The sequence below is a fragment of the Taurulus bubalis genome, assembly GCF_910589615.1.
Source record: "Taurulus bubalis genome assembly, chromosome: 13".
NCBI lineage: Eukaryota > Metazoa > Chordata > Actinopteri > Perciformes > Cottidae > Taurulus > Taurulus bubalis.
In genome coordinates, this window is record NC_136601.1 from 11,278,939 (window position 1) to 11,302,845 (window position 23,907).

The 23,907-nt window shown below is 40.7% G+C and overlaps 2 protein-coding genes across 2 annotated transcripts; both read left to right on the top strand.

Annotated features, from left to right (window-relative positions):
- Positions 1-9,928: 9,928 nt before the first annotated feature.
- Positions 9,929-15,903, top strand: slc25a43 (solute carrier family 25 member 43). Its single transcript, XM_079229228.1, has 5 exons — positions 9,929-10,217; positions 12,032-12,273; positions 12,458-12,630; positions 14,519-14,653; positions 15,181-15,903. Exons 1-5 carry the CDS (start codon positions 9,946-9,948, stop codon positions 15,391-15,393), a joined length of 1,035 nt encoding a protein of 344 aa, XP_079085354.1. The 5' UTR covers positions 9,929-9,945; the 3' UTR covers positions 15,394-15,903.
- Positions 15,904-16,540: 637 nt separating this feature from the next.
- Positions 16,541-19,177, top strand: slc25a5 (solute carrier family 25 member 5). Its single transcript, XM_079229238.1, has 4 exons — positions 16,541-16,712; positions 17,930-18,416; positions 18,519-18,659; positions 18,761-19,177. The coding sequence occupies exons 1-4, from the start codon at positions 16,602-16,604 to the stop codon at positions 18,916-18,918; spliced, it is 897 nt and encodes a 298-aa protein (XP_079085364.1). The 5' UTR covers positions 16,541-16,601; the 3' UTR covers positions 18,919-19,177.
- The last annotated feature ends 4,730 nt before the right edge of the window (positions 19,178-23,907 follow it).

Consider the following 23,907-nt stretch of genomic DNA (forward strand, 5'->3'; position numbering starts at 1 on the left):
GAACAAAGAGCCCACTGTGAACTCACTGTATTTAAAACAATCACGATAATATAAAAACACCGGGCAGCTTCTTCACTGACGAGGATATCTGACTTTACTTTTCTTTTTACCGCATTGCTGCCGTTGCCTTCTCCCCGCCTCACGTCCCCCAGGTGTAGTTCAACCTACCGGCGAGGACTGGGCGACTTTCCCAGTTTCGAGCAAACATACTTGGAAGCCAAAAAGCTGCACAGGAAGAAGTCAATGCAGGTGAACACAGTACTGTCGTTACTGGAAGTATCCAAAATGGGGGTTTCAGTCATTTATAACATTTCTCGCCCGCCTATAAGTAATACATAACAAAGATAACCTTTCCTTGCAGAATTGTACATCACAACAAGTGACAGAATAAAACATGCAACAGAATTTTGCATGTTTTATTCTGCTTAGCCCAAGATCATGAAGCAATTTCTTCAGGTAGAAGTATTCATCCTTAATAAATGGAAATACCACAGTATAAACAACACTACCCCATTACAAGCTATGAAAGTAAAATGTTACTTAAGTAACAGTACAGTATTTAGTATCAGCTAGGCTACTTAAAATGTCAAAAGTATTGGATTATAATCAATGGCGCATACATTACATTCACGTTGCAGCTGGTAAATTGATTGAAGTTGTCTGGTTGTTTTAACCTATAATGTATAATAATTGGAAAGTTGAATTATATTAATAATTCAAATGTGCAAAGTAACTAAAGCGATGATATGTAGTAGAGTAAAAAGTACAACAGTTTGAGGTACTTTACTTTAAGTTTTTCTCTACTCCACAACAAATAGTGGAGTAGAGAAAAACTTAAAGTAAAGTACAAGCACCTCAGACTTGTACTTCAGTACAGTGCTTGTATGTAAATGTACTTGGTTGTTTCCCCCGCTGCTTAAATGACTGAAGTGCTGATTATACTGACTAATATTAAATGTTAAACTGGTTAGTTAATAATAAAGCACTGCATCTATTTACAGCAACACTTGACTTGTTGTTTTTTATATTTATGTATGCACCACCAACTTGTATGAACATAATAGTTCCGTATTTATTTTTGTACCCGTCTGTTCTGGTTTGTTTCTCTTTTTATCAGCTATACTATCTTCCTGTAAATTGTATGAAAAATCTTACCCTGGAAAAAAGTAACAAAATGCCGTCAAATAAATGTACATTATTTATTGCTAGACTAAACTAGTTATTCAGTCATGCAATAAAATAGGAGCTTTTGAAATGGAAAACGACAAATAAGAGTGATATACTGGAGTTGTTTGTGACAATACTTTGTATATACTTTTTATATATTAACAGTGTTCGAAATGATTATCATCCAAAGCTGGTTTCATACAGAGTGAATAAATCATATTATATTTAGTAAATGGCAGACATACGGCCCAAAACAAGTTTAGAAAATGACATTTTGACACTAGACAGGGCCTCGATATCCATCAATAAACCAGTAGGACCTTCATCATTCAGTTAAGTGCTTTAGCTGTGATAATTCTGAAACAAGTTTGGGGGGAGGGGGGTGTTTTTCTGACTAATTGTAATCGGCTCTTCTGTCAATTAAGCAGTGGTGGGATGTACATTTACCAAAGTACTATACTTAAGTAAAAGTTTGAGGTACTTGAGTATAATTCTTTTATGCTATATTTATGCCACGACAGGTTGGAGGCAAATAATTGTTTTTATTTACTCCACCTTTATTTGAAAACTTTAGTTTGTTACTTTGCAGATTGTATACTTATTTGACAGGAGGGAGCTTGGAGTCGAGTCGCTGCTCCTTCGTGTCGAAAGGAGTCAGCTGAGGTGGTTCGGGCATCTAGTCAGGATGCCTCCTGGACGCCTCCCATTAGAGGTTTTCCAGGCACGTCCAACTGGTAGGAGACCCCGGGGAAGACCGAGGACACGCTGGAGGGATTATATCTCCCGGCTGGCCTTGGAACGCCTCGGGATCCCCCAGAATGAGCTGGAAAGTGTTGCGGGTGAGAGGGAAGCCTGGGTCGGCCTGCTGAACCTGCTGCCACCGCGACCCGACCCCGGATAAGCGGCTGATAATGGATGGATGGATACTTATTTGATTATGTAAAGTAATTAGATATATATAACCCCACATTTACCAGCTGCAACATTAGAGGGATGAACACATTATTGCACCACTAATTATCATCCAGTGATATAACACTTGATTCTGAAATTGACCATTCTGCATATTGAGTACTTCTAGTTACACCACTTTAAGTAAAGTGATCTGAATACTTCCAGTACTTTTACTTGAGCAATCTGTTGAATGCAGAGCTGTAACAGTGTATGTCCACACTGCAATATTGCCACTTTTACTTCAATAAAAGATCTGAATTATTCTTCCTCCACTGCATTTAAGTCCCAGTAAACATAGTTGAAAACTATCTGAAATAGTCATACGTATCTTTGCTTAATACAAGCCGTTTCAAACGACCTGTCTTATCAAAACATCTGTGAGTGAACACCTGGATGATGCTGAATAGAAACCTCTATAGTTTTGGGACAGTGCAAGTTGAAAGGACAGTGACACGCGAACACACGGTGTAAAGCACCATACCCCCCGCAGAATAGAAGGGAAGTCTCTCTGCCATAAAACTTCTCTGTGAAAGCCTGTTTCCCAGGATTTATAACGGTGGTACCCTCAATACAAAGTGACATTTGCTGAAACAAGCTCACAGAATGAAACACTCCATTGTGGCAACACAGATGTCAATTGGTCTGCATTTCATAATACAGACACGAATTTCAGATGTTTTCCTATCAGTATTAACTGAATTATAGAATTAATGGGAAGGGAACTATTAGCCTCCTGCCTGAATAAAACAGTAATTTACACAAACAGTATTCATTGATCATCAGACCACAAATAATTTCCCGAAGATGTATTTTTCGTAACAGAACAGTGAAAAGATTTCAGACAATACTAAATGCCAAATTTGCCTCAGTGGGTTTTACAACATGTGACGCATTCAATTCTGATACAGAAAAACTTTTGCATACTGTACATCATTCTGTTTGTATGCCAATAACACTGTTTTCAACAAGTTGACAGCTCAATGGTTCCTGATAGATGTGGATTGGATGTGAGGATGTCCTCTAACTTCTATCAGCATAGATGAGAGAGTGACACCGTGTGTTCAGATGCGGTATCATATCTGAGATGCTTGAAATGTTCAGTAATGTAAGCGTTTAATGGCAATTTGCTGTGGATTGATTTTACATGGCAGAGTGAATGAATGAATTGATTATGAGACTGAAGTTAAGCTTTCACTTATCGTAACATCAGAAATTATAATAACTTTGCCGACTGAAGATGTTTTGTAGACGTCTTCTGTGTGTAACTGCCTTTTGGTTTGTCTTGGCTGCCTTTTTGTGTAATTTTAATTCACAGTTGTTGATTTTGGTCGTCTTCTGATGGGAAACTTGGAAGTGGGATGAAAACACAAGAGACAAGATAAACACTGACCTACAATACAATACATCCTGCAGCTCTGTCTCTCACACACACTGTTTGAGCTGCGGTACCAACAAACAAGAAAGAGGCTGTTTGTCTTTCCTGGGATCAGTAAACATCCTCAACACAAACAAGTTCTTCTGGAGTGAGAAAGGAGAAACTCACACCGTCCGGGCAGCTGCACTCTCACTCCACCACGGCCTTTGATGTCCTTCAGAGAGAGCTGATAATGAAGGCCCCTTACATCTTAATTCTTTTAATTGGAGCGTGGATGTAACAGGTTGCTGATAGTTTCTGTCGTTGTCTTGGCTTGATGTGAACTAAAGATGAAAAAAATCATATTTTGATTTTCAAGTTGTGAGGAGAAACTTGGTTCAAGTTGTCTAAAGAATGATACCTCTCCTGCTGGCACTTACTAAAACTGAAAATAATCCAATTTATGTATCCAATATTATAGTTATCGTCAACACATCCCACAAAAAGGCCAAAACCAACTGTTATTTAGTCTGTCTGATTTTTTTTGTTTCCAGACAATTTGTTCACTAATGTATACTTTCATTCTTAAAAAGGGTTCAATAATTTCCTAAAACCGCTGGGCAGTGTGGTTTATAGTGAACATCACTCTAACAGGAGTAAATAGTGCATTTATTTAGGGACTACTTTCAGCTGCAGAGTGCGACACATTTGGTGAGTATTTACTGCAGCAGGAAGATGTTCCAGGGGATTGACTCTAAATAAAGTCATTGTGATGAAGGATGTCAGCCAGTGTAACTGTGTGGCTCGTTGAGGTTTTTTATTAGCTTTTGGACAACAATGGAGGTTTATGGCACAGCAGGTTTTAGATACTAAGACGATACTTCAATTTAGGTCTTTCATGAGATTTATTGAGAAATAAAAAATATTGTATAATATAATCCAACTTGTCCTTAAACTTAAACACTGAGCTGAGCTGTGTTTAGTGAAAGAGCGTGAGGCTTTAGATACAATTACATATGTGTCAGCTCTTGTTTTTAACTGTTGCTAAGAAACCAAGGACACTTAAACGCTGCAGCAGCTTGCTAACCTCCCCTCTGGCCGCACTGGGCTAAAAAAAATCCCTCCTCCGTTTTGCCCTGGGTGAGACAGCAAGGCATTTGGTTCAGGCCACAGCTTGCACTGCAGCCTCAGGTCCTGTCTGGCCTCCACATGGCGACTTTAATCAGTGACTTCTGAGACAAAAACACACAAACCACACTGACATTTACGCTTCTCTTCAGAGGGCTCAGAGTCAGTTGTTGATTTTGAATATAATGCCAAATCGTGACCTTAACATAAAAACAGATTTAGGGGATTGGCATGAGTAGAAATAAGGCATTATTTGAGCTTTCTGGTTGAAAAAAAAGAAGCCAAATGTGTAAAGAATGCTCCTATAGCGTGAAGTCCTGAGGACAACAGGTTTTTGTGTTTGAGTGTGTGCATCGGTCGAGTCTTTTCAGTCTTCCCTGTGTCAATATGCTTTAGCCCCAGACGATCTTCAAGGGCTCGCTTGTTTGTACCTGCCGTGTAGTTCTGCTCGTCCGCCCAGCATGACACCCTCTAGCCCAGGATCAGCCCCTCCGAGATCAAAAGACCTTGGTGATTCTTATCAGATAATATTCTTGTCCACCTTCCCTCCCCTTTGAATCCAGCCTCCTCACACTGTTGACCTGAACCATGCACACTGTTCCTTACGGCCCTTTGGCCTTTCCTCTTCTTATCACCATGATGGCCAGGCCGTGATAAGGCAGGTCCAGCCTCGGGATAGAAGGAGGTTACTGTCCACTCTTCTAAAACTTCATAGTTGCGTAACTCGGACACTTCAGGGCAGTAAAGAGGTTATCTCAGCTCCGTCTCTGCGGTACTGTGTTTCATCTCTCGCCATGCAAATGATATAAACCACAAATGTGTTCTGATTTGCACATTGCAGATTGTTTTAAGTGTCTCTGCAGAAAAAAAGAACGATGTTAGTGATGGTTTGATATTGTATTTTGAGTGTTGAAGGTATCATTTTGGTGTCATGCTTCTGTGAATTTGAATCAGGACGACATCTGGTCTTCTTGCTCTCATCCTCTTGGTTCCAAAAGGATGAAACTTGCCCCAACACACTGACCTGCGCATCCGTCTCAGTGTTGGATGCATTTATGAGTATGCAGGCCGAGCAGACAGACAGGGAAGACTGGTGTCCAAAGTCACGACCCTGCCCTGACCTGGATGAAGGAAATGGTCACGCTGCTCGAGACAAAGCAGGGCAAAGGAGAGTCTGAGGGGCTGGCTGGTCAGCCTCCAACAATGGGTCCGTGCTCTAAGACCGCGGGCCACACAAAGGCCAGAGAAACCCCCTCCTTTGCACTCCCACATTGCAATAGAGCTGGCATTTCACACTGGCCTGTGAACAGCCATTCAATCAAACTACTGTTTAACCTGACCCCTGGTCTACACAGAAATCCAAATGAGTCTGACGGGATGTATTTAGGAAACTGACCTCTCCGGCCTTACTCCGAGACAGTTGTCAGTTACCACACAACTCTGTGTTTACTGGTAATATTGTATTCATTCTAATCTTTAAATGCAAGATGTTTCCTATTTTCTATGCTGCTCCAAATTACCGTGAATATTCCTTAAAAGCGTGTAATCAATAGGCCACCCAATAAATAGTGTGTCCAGTCATTGGTGTAAGGGGCAATAGCTCCCTGGGGAACAAGAGACACCACAAGACCCTTCGTCTGGGTCAACTACCCTCGAGCCAGGGCTGAGAGAAGCGGCCACATGACCCTCTCACTTCTCAATGGACTGCTCCTCCCCTCTACCTGTACATGGCTCGGATCAAGGTGTGGGGGCTGCATATCAAACAGACTGAGGCCTTTGATGTGGATGGAAACACAAACACTGAAATGAGCAGAGTCGTAACAGCTTATTTGTTCCCTTTAGTCATTCATTGAGCTGCTTGTTGAATGTGTATGTCTTCAAAGGGTTGCAGCATGCACCAGTGGTACAGTAGCCGAGGAGGCCCTGAGAGCGCCCTGGCCTGGTGGTTTGTGGGAAGGCCATCTGGCTTCCTGTTCCTTAGATTTGATATTGATTTATTGGCTGTACATGGGAAGATAAGGGGGCACCAGCTGCCAGAAGTTCTCCTCTGCATCCTCACAGACAATGGACCTCCTGGTCATCTACATCCTGACTAAATAGGTGATGCATCATTCCTTGTTAAGTTATTACAAAATAAATATAAATCACACAAAATAATGACAATTTTGTACAAATTCCAAATTAAATTGTTTTTATTAAATACATGATTTTCCCTTACATGATTTTTTGGGAATCCCCACAGCTGCTCTTAAAAAAGAAAGCAACAACAAATGCACAACTCTTTTGAAAATGTCACTGCACATGGGGTAATATTAATCCCACATAAGTATAATAATTTATGGATCATCACTTGAAACACAAATTAACTCCTTAAGGATACATACTTTTTAACACTTTATATGTTGTATTTAAGCACATTTACTGATAGGGCTGACCTAACAGAAGTTGCAGTGTTTGTTGTATTAAAGACTGTTCCCAGTAATGAGGTGCAACATTGCATTTACTATTCCTAACAAACACTGACAACTTTTCACAGTTTAACCCATCACAGAAACCATTAATTCAAAATTAGGCTCATATGCATAACAAGTCTCCCATCCCTGTGAAGTGAGCTGGGGAGTGCAGCAGTTTGGCCTCCGCCTTGTTGGCAGAGGTGTCAACATGGTGCCACAGTGAATTGTACTTATGCCTGATTTTTCTCACCAACACACCCCCCGCCCTTAAAAAAAAGACACACTCACATACAGACAGACTCTGGTGTCACCCACCCCAGCCTGTTCCCCACCCCCACGCTTTCTTCCCTTTCCCCTCCCCTGCCAACACAAGCCTGTGATGTGACTGTCTCAGATAATGAGGTGAGATTTTTATTGCACCAGTCTGTGGGGATGACAGCGGCTCGGGCCTCCCTGGTATCGGGCGCCCTCTGCTGTGGGCTCGCAGACTGCTCTCAGTCTCCTCCAGCAGTGCACTTCAAAGTGGGAGATCAAGGGTTGACTTGCGCATGACATCCAGCGAATGACAATGCCTCAGCCAGCCTACACCTACTGCTACGTGCCGGTCCTCGAAGACACAAAGACATGCAGGCTGCTCCCGCACTACTTTGCTGCATGGAGGAAGTTCTCATTCAGGAGGGGGGGCATACATACAGGAAGAGGGCAGTGCTCTATGTGTATTCTCTATGAATACTGGTGGGTAAAGGGCAGAGGAAGGACAGCAGAGGAGACAGAGTGGCAACAGCATCTTGGTGCTGTCCTGTTTGATTGCTGAAGCAATAATTGATAAGATACAGCATCAGACCACTTATCTTTAAAGGGAGACATCTCATTATCTCGAGTATCACAAACCACGTATGACAGTGGGATCAAAGAATTGCTCAAGCTATTTTAATGTGAGCTCTTCTATTGCTCTGACGAGGAAAAGATTACTTTGGTATTCCTGTGTTGGGCCACAGTTATGACATAGCTCTCCAGCTTATTATCTTGGCTCCTAAGAATGTATTGATTTACCTTACTAACACGATTCAAATACCCCTCAAATTTGAATTTGAGTAGTATAATATTAATTATAAATGTATTGTACGCACATCTAGTAAGTCTAATAAGTTCTTAGCCGTCAGTCCAATTACACACATTGGTTCTTGAGTTTTCAGAAGTGAAAGCCATATACCCTACTCAAACACACACACACACACACACACACACACACACACGCGCACACACACACACACACACACACACACACACACACACACACACACACACACACACACACACACACACACACACACACCTTTCCCCACCCCCAGTAGGCAGCTAGAGGGGGAGTGAGGTCTTGTGATCAGGCTGTCATTTCCTCTAGTTGGCTCTGTTATTCCAGATAGCCTTTGTGAAGGAGCCAAGTGGTCCAGCCGCAGACAGAAGGTGGGCTCCTCGCATGCCTCTGAGGTTGTCAGCCCGGCAGGGGAGGGAGTCACTCGTGGTGGGCCAAGACGAGGACAAAAACAAACATGGTGCTGAACCAAGACAGCCACAACAAATCCCTGATGATGAAAACAGTAAGACTGTAAATCAGACCGGACGTTACAACAGAGGATATTACATTTGTTTTTGCATTAAACTAACCCTCCATCCCAAAACCACTTCGGACTTTCACTCAGAGCCTCACTGAATAAGAGGCTGGATGTGCTGTTTAAAATAATGTCATGCCAAAAGACATACAGTATTTGCCTCTCATTTGAACCATTATTAAAAAAAGAAATTCCTTTGAGTAGCCTTCACAAAACATGCTTGTATACTTTTAGTTGTGCAGTTTATAGTCTAACCTTTGGTTCTTCTGATAGTTATTTTACCACATGTTGCCATGTGGACACAACGTTGGAGTATTGCGCCACCTATAGAGACAAAGTCCCCAAAATAAGTGGTCACCAAAGAAGTCCTCAAGTGCACCAGTCAAGTGGTCGCCTGAAAATATGAGGAACGGTTTAATGCAACAACTTCACTGTTTCCTATTTAAGTTAGACAGGGACATAAACATAACATAATAACTGCACTAAATCACAGGTTTAAATAATAACACAGTACATAATATACTATATTCCCTTGAAATTATGTAGTATAGTCTTATAAAATGTCAACAATCAATGTGCCATTGCTACAACAATTTTTTAAGTGAGATACTTGAGTAAATATAGTTATTTAAAAAAACTAAACCTAAAATAAATTCTAAAAAATCATACTTTCACATACACCTTCAGTACACTTGTTTATAGTACTGTTACCTGTTTGTCTGTGCACTTTATTTTATATTCTATTGTAAATTGAATATGTTTATATTTCTTGCACTGTGATGATTGTTGTTGTTTGTTTAATTAATGTATGCACCACCCGCCAAGACAAATTCCTCTTATGTGTAACAAACTTGGCAAATAAATGGTTCTGATTCTGATTGAAAACCAGACAAAATGATTTAGTGATGCATCTCTGGCCCAATAATAACAAAGAATAGTAATACTGATCTACTGACTTAACTTCTCTGGACGTTTGGTATTCCCTTTTAAACTACATAACTGCTACAGTTCATGGGGTCACGTGTGTCTCAGATTAATAATAAATGATTTACTTCGCTGTGCTCTATGCGTCAAAACCAGGTCCCAGAGCGCCCCCTAGTGTGACTGAGACACAACTGCAGCACCGGTCAGAGTGACGTGTGTGTTGTCCCATAACATCGCTGGTCAGGGCAGGGCACGGATACCTTCTCTACAGTTAGATGTCTAACTTGCATAAACAAATCCTCTCCTTTCTCTCGGAGAAGACTGAAGTCATCGCAGGAAGCAGAGAGCAGTGATGGCCTCAGTTAAAAAAGATGACAGACTGACGAGTTCTCAGGGCTTCATGTGCGTCGGTTTCGCCGGTATTTTCAGTAAAACCGTCACGTCGCCGTTGGAGGTGGTTAAAATTAAGAGTCAGGTGGGCACTTTTCACTGTAAAAGGGGTTTCTGGCAAAGTTTTTTCGTCGTCTACCAGAATGAGGGACTTCGAGGGTTTTGGAAAGGAAACCTCGCCTCTTGTCTGCGGTTGTTCCCTTACACCGCAGTTCATCTCGCAACATACAAAAAGTAAGTAAAGTTGGATCTAGATTGTTTTTTCTCGCATTGTATCGACCTAAAGCATTTATTGTAGGTGTTTTTCTTCGATGTTTTGCTCAATGTTTATGCTATATTAGCTTGTTAGCCATCTTGGTCAGCTGACGTCGACTTTGTAAGTTTGTGTGGCGTAAAAAAAAAAAGAGTAGAGTGACTTTAGTAGAATAATGAGGGATCACCGTGTTCTCTTTTTTTAATGGTTTGAAACGATACAATCACGTCAAAGGGTTCATTTAAAAGATCTGTTTACTTTCATCGGAGCAGCCAAATATGTACTTCCGCTTTTACTGGTCTGAGTCGCACCTTCTCTTTTCAACCAATCAGAAGGCTGTATTTGCTCAGTCGATACTTAAAAGCAGGGTGTTTTTCCTGCCCTGTGTTTTGTCTCACAGGTCGGTTGTTTTGTTCTACTCAAAACAATCTGAACTGATTTTTTTTTTTTCAACGATTGGTAAATTAGTCAATAGATAGAACATTTATTGGTAACTATTTTTCGATCAATCTGCCAATTATTTGCTTGATTAATCGCTATAAATTTGGAAAATTGTGAAAAATTCATGAAGCCCAATATGACACATTCAGATGTCTTGATTTATCTTAACGGCAGCCCAGATCCAAAGATAGTCAGTTTAATATGACTAGAAGTCAAAGAGATCGAGCAAATAAGCACAGTAATAGACATAATAATCAATAGTAGCTGCATGTTTTTAATCCATACATTGTTGAGTTCTAATTTTGAAGTGTCTAACCATTTAAGTAAGTTCGTTTAAGCAAAAATGTTAAGAGTTAGCTGGTTCCATATTCTCAAATGTAAATGATTTGCTGGGTATCTTTGTTTTCTATGATAGTAAAATGTTTCTTGACTGTCAGTCGGTTGCCTGTGAGGCTAAATGCGGGGCATCTAGTTGGTTTTCTAGTTCCCTCAGGTTACTACAGGACAAACATGCCGGTAGCATGTCTGACGCATAAACATGCGGACCAGTGAGCAGCAGTGAGCAGCGTGAAGTCATAAATATCTACTGATAGCTAAGCTGCCGCAGTCATGTGGTTTCAGCCCGCGCGCTTGGTGTCGCTGGTGCATGTAAACACCGCCTCCTGACTAGTACTGTACAATGTACACCGTGTTCCAGGAACATAAAGCCACTTCCTCTTACACACACACACACACACACACACACACACACACACACACACACACACACACACACACTGGCGTATGTGTTAGTTAGTTATATAATTATCATTTTTTTTAAATAATGTATTATTAATTTATTTTATAAAACGGTAATAAATTCTCATCACATTTTTCCTGAACACAAGGTGACATCTTAAAATGTATTTTTCGAATGTTCAAACATGCTTAACCCAAACATTTTAAATTTAAGGCTAAAATCAATATGCTGGTTTGATAATAAACTAACTAAATGATGAAGCAATATAGTGTAAACATCATTGACACATTAAGAGATCATGAAGATTCAAACACAACAAATCAGCACATTTTCATTTGATTAGCTGAACCAGAAAATGTTTGTTAATTTGCTTTATAATTTACTTTTCTGAGTTCTGCTGCTAGAACAATCTGGTTTAAAATAGGTGTGAAATGACGATAAAAACACTGACAACCAATTACGCTTCAAATACAGAAGCAGAATGAGTGCACTGAAACACCTCCATCTGTTAAATAACGCTGGCAAGCTTCCCAAGACAAATGACGGAACCATTCACTTTCTAATCAATGCAATCCAAACAAGGAAGTGTGATTCATTTTGACTTTGTCTCTCCAGGATCGTCCACCTTCACATGGATGAACTGGGCTTCATCTCTCAGTGGAGAGCCATATTCGCCGGTGGACTGGCTGGCTTTGCTGCTGCCATGATGACGTACCCACTGGAGGTGGCAGAAACCCGGCTCATCGCTCAGAGCTGCAGACAGCCCACCTACATCGGTGTTGTTCACACTCTCTCGAAGATCTACGGGAATGAAGGGCTGCCTGCTCTCTACAGGGGCTTTTCTCTCACTCTGTTGGGTGTGTTTGCATATTCACTGCATGTAACTCTGGTGGTCCAGAATATTGAATAGCTACCCTTTATTAAAGGCATTCCTCTTCCTCCAGATGAAGACAAAAGTCTTCTACAGTTCATTTGAACACACGTTTCATCGATGAGGCATTAGAGAGACTGTAACTTATAGCACATTTCATTTGTCTACAGGTGCATTTCCCTTTTCTATTGGTTGCTATGCAGTGTACATGAACTTGGACAAGCTATGGCAGGAGCCTCCTTTCCGCTTCACTCCCCTCCAGAACTTCATCAATGGCTGCCTCGCAGCGGGAGTGGCCCAAACCCTTTCCTACCCTTTTGAAACTGTAAAGAGGAAGATGCAGGTAATTTACCACCAGAACACTTCACTTTCTCTATATAGGTTATATTTTTTTAGGAGGACTAGATACACTAAATAAATGGTCTTTTAAAGGGAAACATTAATTGGCAAGATTTGTAGAGATCTCTCTACATGACTATTTGTTAATAATGACTCTTTATTGATAATACTGAAAATAATTGAATATATCTTTCAAATACATCCTCTTCAACTGTATTTTCTATGACTCTTTATAAATTCTTATTTTATTATTATTTATACCTGAAAGAAGGAAAGAAAGAGAGAAATAAATAATATTTATATTTAACCATAAACAAAACAAGTTTGCTGTATTTCAGGTCATGTACAGTATACTTGGCTGTGTTACAACATTCAGTCCACAAGGGGGTAGTCGGCATTTACCTAAAATATGTTTAGCCTTTCTTGGCCACTCAATGTTTTCAAACATGGAAAGTTTAAATTCTTAAATCCAAATAATCTTAGTAGTATGTTTTAAAAACAACCTTGGTCACAGGAAGGCACGTTGGTCTGCACCACTTTCCTCTGAAATGATGCTCGAAGATATCTTGTATGTTCCCCTGCATGTCAGGGAGGACACATGAGGAACTGTAATACTACATCCGGTTGTATGATCCTATTATTAGCTACCACAAGGTTCAACAGCAGCTGGGAATGCGAACGTGTCCCGGGCCTGCAGAAGCTATAGATACGTTCTCTAAACATAGTCAGTCACTATCAGGCAGCAGGCAAGGTGAGAGTTGTGTATGTCCAGTCCACTAAACCATCACAACAATGTCACCTGAACATAAAGAGCCACGTTAAATAATGATTTGAACAATAAAAAGCAGACAGAATAGATGATAGAAAACAGCTGAGGGTGTTTGCAGAAGTTACATATTGTTGTACTCTCTGGTTAGCTTAATGTTTCCTCGACAAATGAAGCTGTTTGAACAGTCTCATACCCGTATGGCTGCGTGTCCCCTGAGGGACCTTGAAACTCCTCAAGCAGTGATCGTCGACTGGCGGCTCGCAGAATATTAACACATTCAGAAAATGTGACGAGGGAAAAAATGTGTTCTGCAATTTGGGATGTCCAGCATTTCCTTCCTATATAGAAGAAACTCCTAAAACAATTGAGATGGAAATACTTTTATTAGGTATTTACCAACCAATAAGTGCGTTCTACCCGTGAATGGGTATCGTCATGCAAGCATTGGGACAAACTCACAGCACTTTTGATCATTTAGTTAGTTAGTTTTAATCACTGCTTTTTAAATAAAAGCTTTTGTGTAAGAAAGTGAAAATATTCAACAATAATGTTCTTATTTGAAGTCCAATCTTGACAGTGTCTACTAATATATATTCTGGCCATTGGAGAAATGTAGTGGATGACCTCTGTTCTAAAGATACTGTCACGCGACATTCCCCCTGTACAGTTGTCAACGTGACACACACGCACACACACGCACACGCACACGCACACACACTCACACGAGGCAGTGTGACTAAGTCTGGTGAGCTTGAATATACTACTGTCCACTTGCATTATTACATAACTATTCTCAAAGCTTCCTCTGCTGCTAACTGGCTTTGCTCCCAAGTTCAGCAGCCATAATGTACCCTCTAAAGGACAACGTTGTGCTTATTATATGCTACTCTTGTCCATGTATTTAGTTTTGTAATAGCGTTGCGAGTAGTAGATATAGACAGTTGATGGCTTTGCAAACAAAAAGCATATTACTTCATTAACCATTCGATCTTCCCCCAAATTTTCAATAAATTCTACCTGTCTTGTCATGTTTCTCCTGGCCTTTCTGGTTATTACTTTACAGACATATCATGGCATTTGAATGATTCACTGCTTTTCATTTTCACTTTTATTCTTTTCTCAGGCGCAGAGTGCCCGTCTTCCCCATTTTGGTGGAGTCGACGTCCATTTCAGTGGAATGATTGACTGTTTTGTTCAGGTTGTAAAAAGCAAGGGCATCCTCTCACTGTGGAATGGCCTTACGGCCAACACTATAAAGGTACCATATCACTCATATAATATAATTATTAGTTATATCTCAGCCATATTGTACTCTCTATCAATTATATGGATTGAGCACTGGTCTCCTTCATCTTGTGTTTGGAACTGAAATAACTGCACATGCTCAGGAACATGAGTGACTTTATGACGCAAAAGGGAGAGGGAGGATGAGGGAGGGGGGGCATGGAAAGCAATGTTTGGTGTGTAAATCATAGCTTGAAAATCACGAGCAAGGTGAGCAAAGTCTCTCTCTCAAGAACAGCATGCTCCACTCTCCTATTTCAGCTGCAAATGTCATGAACAAATGTGAGACACAACAGCAAACATGATGCCTTGTCATGAGCAGCTTTTCTTTTACAAAGAGGTCAACCTGAATGAAAATGAGTTAAAGACACATTAAGCCCACTTTAGGTGATAATCAAACCAGACCACAACCTTCTCTGTGTGGATTCATGGTCAGTTTCATCACAAGAAGTGCTTGGCGTCCCACTGACAGACACTCATCTCTGTCTCCTTCCCTCACAGATCGTTCCCTACTTTGGCCTTCTTTTCACCTGCTTCGAGATGTGTAAGCAGGTCTGCCTTTACCGCAACGGCTACATCGTCTCGCCCATGAGCTACAAACTTGCACCGGGCGTCGACCAGAGTCTCGGGCCGTACGAGCTGCAGGAGGCGAAGCGCTACTTGAAAAACAGGAGCTTCCGGTCAGGGGAGCCCTCTCTCGGAAACCGCTGGTGAAACTTCACATGAGAAGAGGTCTGACTGCTGACCACACTTGAACAGCAACATTAGATACTTCGGAGAGGCGTTTGTCTGTAATAATGGCATAACATTTCAGGCTTCATGTCTTCATAGAAGGTGCTAACATGCATTTGCATTATGTCCAGTCAGCAACAGTCTACCTCTTTCAGAAACCTTTTTTATTTGTTTATCTGACAGTATTATTTGTTCATCTACCCATCATGTCTCTCCATGTTTTTAACGTAATATTATGTTCCTTAAGCATTAGCTATTTATTTTGGGGCTTATTTCAGTTACTCACATCAAATAGTGCCATACTGTAGTTTATCCAAATGGCTTGTAAAATCTCTTTCACTCCATGATAGATTATATATTTAATGTGCAATTAATGTAAAAATATTGATGCTTTATTAGTTTGAGTAGGTTATGATCAATCATGTAAATGTAATAACATGGACTGTGCTGGAAGAAATACGTTTAAATCATTAAACATTTCTCCTTTTTACATTTGAAGTGTTCTTTTGTACGTTTTGGGATATTTTTTTAGATTTCCTCTGTCTGTCTTCTATTTTTTTTCCTTTTAATTTTGACATTTTGGTTCAATGAATGACTCCATTTTGTCTTACTACTACTGCAACTTGTTCTTCTGTTTAGTGATCATTTATGATAACAGGCAACATTTCTGATGAGATTTCAATCAGTCTGACTGGACTAACTGATAGGTTAGTTAGTTATTATGATCGAATCAGTGAGCTGAGTAAAGCATGTCCTCCTCCACTGTAGGACACTAGGTGACAGTCAAAGGACATTAGCAGATGGGATGACCTTTACCCACCATTAGCCTCCAGTCCTCAGCTGCTTGTAAATGACATTTTGACTTTGAGCCAAATCTGATTCAGAAAACTTGAAATAATCAATTCTGCTGAGATGTCTTTCAATCAGAATATATATATATACATTTAAGATGGTAATAGTGAAACGTTTCGGTGTTTTAGTGATGCGAGAGCGCTGTAAAGGTTATAGGTTGACCACGCCCACCGGCTCCACGGCTGACCAATCAGACGCGACAGTCGAAGTTCACCGTATCTCTCGCGCTGAGTCTCCTTTAAATCCCTTCTCTTCCAGACTGCAGTCGGCCATTTCAACTCCACCGGCAACCTTCACAGACATCAAGTAACGGGACGGTGTCTGAGTAACATCTGAAGATGAGTGAGACCGCAATTTCCTTCGCCAAGGACTTCTTGGCTGGTGGCATCGCCGCTGCCATCTCCAAGACAGCGGCAGCCCCCATTGAGAGAGTGAAGCTTCTTCTCCAAGTGAGTGTCAACGTACTTATTTATCATGGCGCTGTAATTTATCGCTGTCTGCTCGTGTGTGCGACACAACACAACTGGTGCTGTTAATTTCCAGCGCAGTGTGGTCATTTCTACGTGATGGAAGGTGAATCTAGCGAGATTGTAGCTCGTGACGTGCGGTGGTAAAGTACATGATGTCGAGATGCTGCTGTCGAGAGTAGAAGCTGGAGTCTCAACATGGCGAATCCGAACAGCCGTTGAAGAGAGATTGCTGCGGGCAAAGATGAGGAAAGAGCAGAATGGAGGCGCATCAGCCCGGTTACGTAATGCAGCGGCAAGCAGGCTGCTGGCTTACAATGCGCTTTCAAGGCCATGTCCTGGTTAAAACGACCTCGTCTTCCAATGACAGCTCTTCTATTTGACTGCACAACATACTACCAAGGTCACAGCAAGGTACAGGCTTTATGTTCGACTGCATAACATACAACCAAGGTCACAGCAAGGTACAGGTCTTCCGTTTGACTGCACCACACAACCAAGGTCACAGCAAGGGCTGCGCCATAGCGGTGCTGCGCCGGGCCTGTGCTCGGCAGCAGCAGCAGCAGCATGCAGGAGGGGCTGGGCGGGGATTTGCTGAATGGATGCCATCAGAGTTGTACTCTGGCACGTTGATGCAAATGTGTCACATGGGAGTCATGCTAAGACAAGTTAGAGGGTTAGGTTAAATGTTCATTCACATTGATGAAGAAATGTCAGCCATGCCGAGTTCCTCCTTGTGACACTGGCAAGCCTGTGGCAGGTGGCAAGCCTGTGGCACCTCTCTGACTACTGGCCCCCTAGTGGTGGCACCTCTGACTACTTGTGGCACTCCTGTGACAACTACTACTGACACTGGCAGCTCGTGGCACCTAACTACATATTAGTGGCGATATTATTCGGCTTGTATTTAAAAACGTTTTGATAAATAGATTTAAATGGTGTTAAAAATAATTATTTATTTTATGCGATTGTTGTAAACGGCTATTACAGTATTTATTTGGAAAGAGTGTTTTTTTTGTTTCAAAACCAGTGAAATCATACATAAATAAAATTAATGATAAACAAAAGTACAGGGAGGTTGCTCGAAGGATGTATACAGACTCAAGTTGACTCAACTAAATTGCACTCGCTGTCTCTTAGAAATGTGTCGTCCTTTTTGTTATCTCTAATGCGCTGTTGTGTATCTCCTTCGATTGCAGGTCCAACATGCCAGCAAACAGATCACAGCTGACATGCAGTACAAGGGCATCGTCGACTGCATTGTGCGCATCCCCAAGGAGCAGGGCTTCCTCGCGTTCTGGAGAGGCAATCTGGCCAACGTCATCCGTTACTTCCCCACTCAGGCCCTCAACTTTGCTTTCAAGGACAAGTACAAGAAGGTTTTCCTTGACGGGGTTGACAAGCACAAGCAGTTCTGGAGATACTTCGCAGGTAACTTGGCATCTGGTGGCGCCGCCGGAGCCACGTCCCTCTGTTTCGTCTACCCCCTCGACTTCGCCAGAACACGTCTGGGTGCTGATGTCGGCAAAGCCGGACAGACGCGGGAGTTCAAAGGCCTGGCCGACTGCTTGGTGAAGATCTCCAAGTCTGATGGCATCAAGGGTCTGTACCAGGGCTTCAGCGTGTCAGTGCAGGGTATTATCATCTACAGAGCTGCTTACTTTGGCGTCTATGACACAGCGAAGGGTGAGTTTTCATCAAAAAGCTTTGCAAAGCGCGATGTATCGCTCTGTGCCTGGCCGTCTGAGACTTTTAGTTCCCCTTCCTGATTGACGTTTCTCTCCACAGGCATGCTCCCAGACCCCAAGAACACACCCATTGTTGTCAGCTGGATGATCGCTCAGTCTGTGACAGCAGTCGCTGGTCTTGTGTCCTATCCCTTCGACACTGTCCGTCGTCGTATGATGATGCAGTCTGGACGCAAAGGAGGTAATAACCGCAACATAGAAAGTACAACTTTCAGTTTTTTTTCCTGTTGTGTTGGTAGAATAAACGCGTGACGTCTTCTGTAATTCTGTATTCCCCCTCAGCCGACATCATGTACTCTGGCACCATTGACTGCTGGAAGAAGATCGCACGTGACGAGGGCCCCAAGGCCTTCTTCAAGGGGGCCTTGTCCAACGTGCTCCGAGGCATGGGAGGTGCCTTTGTGCTTGTCTTGTATGATGAGCTGAAGAAAGTCATTTAAGTTGTTTTTGTAAATCCACTGTTCATGTTGTGAAGTTTAACTGTAACATATATTGTACATTTGGAAGGACTTAAATGCCACACTATATTTATAGGGACCAACTAGTATGTTCTACTAGTTGTACTGGGGGAATCTGTTCTGCGCTATTCTCTTGGCCCCATGTTTTTTCTTCTGTTTTTGTTTTTATCTCTCACCAGAATGTCATTCCCTGAACCCAGGAACTTTTCCTGAAAAACGAGAAATAAACACAACCTACCGAGTGAATCTCCTGTCTGGTTTTGTGACCGTGTGATGTATGAAGGGTGCCAGTAGAGACGGAGTGACTGAGCTCCGTTGCATGGCTTCAGGAAGCAGTTTGGCTGCCTGCTGTGTGAAATGTAAGCTTAGCGCTGCAGAGGTCTCCCAGGTTGTACTTGGGGGCGAGCCAAAATCAGCTGAGAAAGTCGACCTGCTTACAATATTTCATCCAAGGCATGCTTGGAGAAAAATGATTTGTCAGAGGCCTTACCAGCACATTTCACATATATTGTTAGTTCAGAATAGAATATTTGCACAAGTGATTTCTGAAAAGCAACCAGGATTTCCTGTCGTGAGGTGGATTAATGCAACCTTCTAAATATACTTTATCTCCTGCCATGTCTCTTTTGACTAACTGGTGTGACCTGAGGACTTTCCCCTTGAGCTGTTTGACTATTGACCAGTACGACACCTTTTCAGTGATATATTATCCTGGTCATGTGATCTATAGATTTGTCAATTAAAGTGCATAAAAAACTGAATTCTAGCTAAGTATCACAGAAAAGGGACCAAGAGCAGACATTTTAGTCTAGTGTTGGTGTGTATTTTTAGGGCTGCCACACACTGAATTCCTCCTGATACATGATCTTGTCCTCTGTAAAGAAGCAGGACATTGTGTACTTCTTGGTGTCCCTAACCAAGGTGTGTACTGGTCATTCAAATGATGGACATTGTAATCTTTATCCCAGTGATCCCTGTCTGAATGTGGGACAGTTGTATCAGCACAACTCATAAATGGTTTCCTCTATTTGACACAGAGTGTCTGCAACGCAGCACATTTAAACCATCTGGAAACATTATCTCACTAACATAGTGTCACTTTGACACTTGGCAGCTTTGATCAGTCTTCAGCCATTACAATCGATTACAGAGCTGCTGTCCCCTCAAAGTATTCTTTATCCCTAAAAAAAAAAAAAAATGAACACGCTGTTTCAATTATGAAGCTATTAGACATTCATGGTCTGACATTCTTATCAGCAATGGCTTAAAAAATGGCACTACACTTTAGTGTCTGCTGCAGACTTAACTTCACAGAAATCCTCTACATGAGTTTTCAGTCACGGCATCTGTAATTACTTTTAGTGAAAGTGTGGCTACATAAATGGAGTTTATAGAAGTAAGTTATATTGGGCCTAAAATATTAGACCAGCTGAATCATTATTCACTCTTGCAGTTCATCAAAAGTTTAATTGTGTCTTGTGTTGTCTGCATGTGACTCTTCACTTATGAATCAAATGAAATGTCCAAAAGGATTACGACAATACTAATGAATCTTTCTCTCTGTATTTGGTGTAATATTTGATTAAATTTAGTCTACTTAAGAGTAAAATGGCAGAAAAAAATAACAATTTATTATGATACATTGACTGAACGTGGTCCTGTGAACTTCAAAAGCACCCGGCGTTGTAAGTAGTTTGTAGACACAATATCTGTCTTGGACACTCAACCCAGACTGATCTTGAATCGAGGTCGTACCTTAATTTTAGCAACACTATCAGATTACTTGATTTACACAGCTGGAGGGAGTGTAATCTCCTTTCAGTGATTCAGAAAGTCTTGGACGTAATCAGAATCAGAATCAGAAACCGTTTATTTGTCAGAAATGTTTACACAAACGAGGAATTTTTCTAGGCGGAAGGTGCATACATTAGACATGAGACGCTAGACGAGACAAACAACAATCAACGACAACGACAGTGCAATGGGTATTAAATCAAGTATAAGATAAATTACTCAGACAAACAGATAACGTTAATGTAAGTGTATGTTAAAGTGACGTGTGTTTAAATATGAAGTGTGCGGGGGAGTGACCGGTAAGAAGAAAGAAAAGAAAGAGGAAAGAAAAGAAAGAAGAAATAGTCCGAAAAATAGTCCGAAAAATAGTTCTACCCACTCGGTTGTTTACGGTAAAAAAAGAAATAAAGATTGTAGCCGATTGATGATATGATACCATGATCATATTCATTTGAAAGTCATAAGGAAAAAGTATGTGCATCACTAAACAGTCAATCTCTGCAATCAACATTAAATATTAAACTTTTTCCAGCTAGGTCACAGGGGTCTATGAGTTCAGGTGGTCTCCATAGCTTATGAGTTTTTTAGATGCTTTCACTACTGTAAATAGCTATTGAAAGGTGAGAGAGGTCAAGTCCCAACCACTAACCCAGAGAAATTAGTTTTAATACTGTTTTGACCACTCCATCACCAAAAGGCCCTCTCAGCAGGTAGCCTCTTTCTACTGCTCCATTACAACTTTAACAAGGATTAGTGAGTAGGGATCACAGCCATTCACACACTGTCTGTCTGGTTGGCTTTAGATAAGCCGGGCCTCCTCAAGGTCAAGTCACGGACACAAGTGTCGTCTTTTCAGGTCAGGGAGAGTTTGATTCACAAATTAACATGATGAAAAATATTCTGATTAATTAAGCCATTAAAGTAAACGTTTAAGCTTGAGATTCACCAATACAGATACTGATATCGGTTAACTTAATAATATTTCAGTGAATGTACTGTCTTGAAATACTGATACTGATAAATACTGATACTTAAAGTATAAAATGTAGAAATATTATATTATAATAAAAAAATTACAAATCTATAAAACTAATTGTTATTTTATTAACTCGTCGTTTTTAAGCAACAATAACTCAAAAAAATCAAGTAAAAAGTACAAAATGTCCCTCTGAATGGTAATGAAATAACACTAAGGTAAAGTATATCGTACATAAGTAGTGTGAATAAACTACTTATGTAATCAACCTCTGAACAGGGGGTTATAGTCCGTGTGTGTATCCACGTGGAGGTCTGTGTATCAGTGGAGCTGCAGCCCTTCACAATAAAAGCCTTCTGTCAGGCAGACGGTTGCTTCATTCCAGCTGTTGACTGAATTACGTCATAAATCCACCGGGTCATGACCTCAGTGATTTCCACGCATGAGGAATAAACACAGTTTTTTAGTTAGTACTTAAAAGGGTTTTAAAATGTCATGCAGTAACATGAAGCCTTTTATAGCTTAAGTGTTTTTTATGTTAGAGTGTTATTAGTATACAAGCCGTTCTGCTTCATAGTTTAACTCATTATGTTGAGAGCATCGTATCATTTAATAAAGGCTTGTCTTCAGTTTCAAGTTTTTCGCCTCATGCATGAATAATCTCTAGCAATTGTTGAACTATTTCTCACGTGTATTTACTGTCATTCTTATTGTGTATTTCTCTTGTAAAAATCCAAAAACTGTTTTCTCACTTCTTGGTTCTTGTCTGTTGTTTAGTTGAAGAGCAGTGTTAGCGCCACCTTGTGGCATTTGTATGTCTACTTCTACCTTAAATCAGAATCAGAATCCGACGTCACAAATAATGTTCCATATACAATTAATTTGCCTTTGTGTTTTGGTGCAAAACATATACATGTATAGTAAGAAGAAGAAAAACCTAAAGACAAGAATCATGAATAGAAAATAGAAAAAAGTTAAATATATCTGTTTTTTAAATTAAGCTTTACATTATTTGAAAAAAGAGGGTTGAATGTGCAAAAGTTCACAGTATAAAGTATAAAAAACATGCGCAATAATTATAATCCATATCTATACAGAACATGAGAGCTCTGCATATTTTCTCAAATAGCTTCAGTGACGCTCAGCTGAAAACTCATTTTTGCTTTAATATGACTACTTTATACTTTTCATCTCCACCAGTTTGTATTATTTTGAAGGCAACAATTAGTCATTAAAGCAGATTGTATGTAATACATATATCTAAGGTATGTATGTATTCATTTATTTGTCTGCCTATTAATTACTCTTAATTAATTGTCTATAGTAGATAATGTCTGACAATTATTCTGACAATAAAACGTGAAAAGTAAATCTGGAGTGTGATTTCTGTTCTCAGTTGTTCACGGTAAAAAAAGAAATATAGATTGTAGTCGACTGATGATATGATGCCATGTTATATTCATTTGGAAGTCATGAGGAAAAAGTATGTGCATCACTAAACATTCAATCTCTGCAATCAACATTAAATATTAAACCTTTTCCAGCTAGGTCCAGGGGTCTATGAGTTCAGATGATCTCTATAGATTGTGAGTGAAAACCTTTTTAGATGCTTCCACTACTGTAAGTACTATTGAAAGGTGAGAGAGGTCAAGTCCCAAATTATTAGAAAAATTATTATATATATATATATATATATATCCTCAGAGTAACCTCTAGATGGCGTCCTGTCATAATCAACAACAGGCACGCGGACATTTCCTTCAGCCAATCACAGCACCGCTATGGCCAGGTTAATAAAGTTGGCTTTTTTCCGCCGCGTCAGTTCGTGTTTCGAGGAAGCAGCGGCTTTTTCCTCGCTGCTAAAGATGTAGATGAACAAACCCGCTCCGGCTATGTGCAGCACACATGAGCTCAAAGTGAGATACGCGAGCAGAAAGAGCCGCTTGGAGGAAAGGAAGATGTCTCTGTCGCGCCTCTCCATCGCCGTAACTCTCGGCTTGCTGTGGTATTTTGCAGACTGCGGCCACACTCTGACACAATACATTATTTGTTTCCTCTTTTGTTTTTCTACCCCCCTGTTATTCGTTAACGGGGGACGAGAGAGCAGCACTCAAACTGACGAAGAGACGAAGGAACATCCACTCCGGGTATTAAATACATGTAGTTGTTGCTTTGTCTTTTAGTGCAGGAAGTGGTTTCTT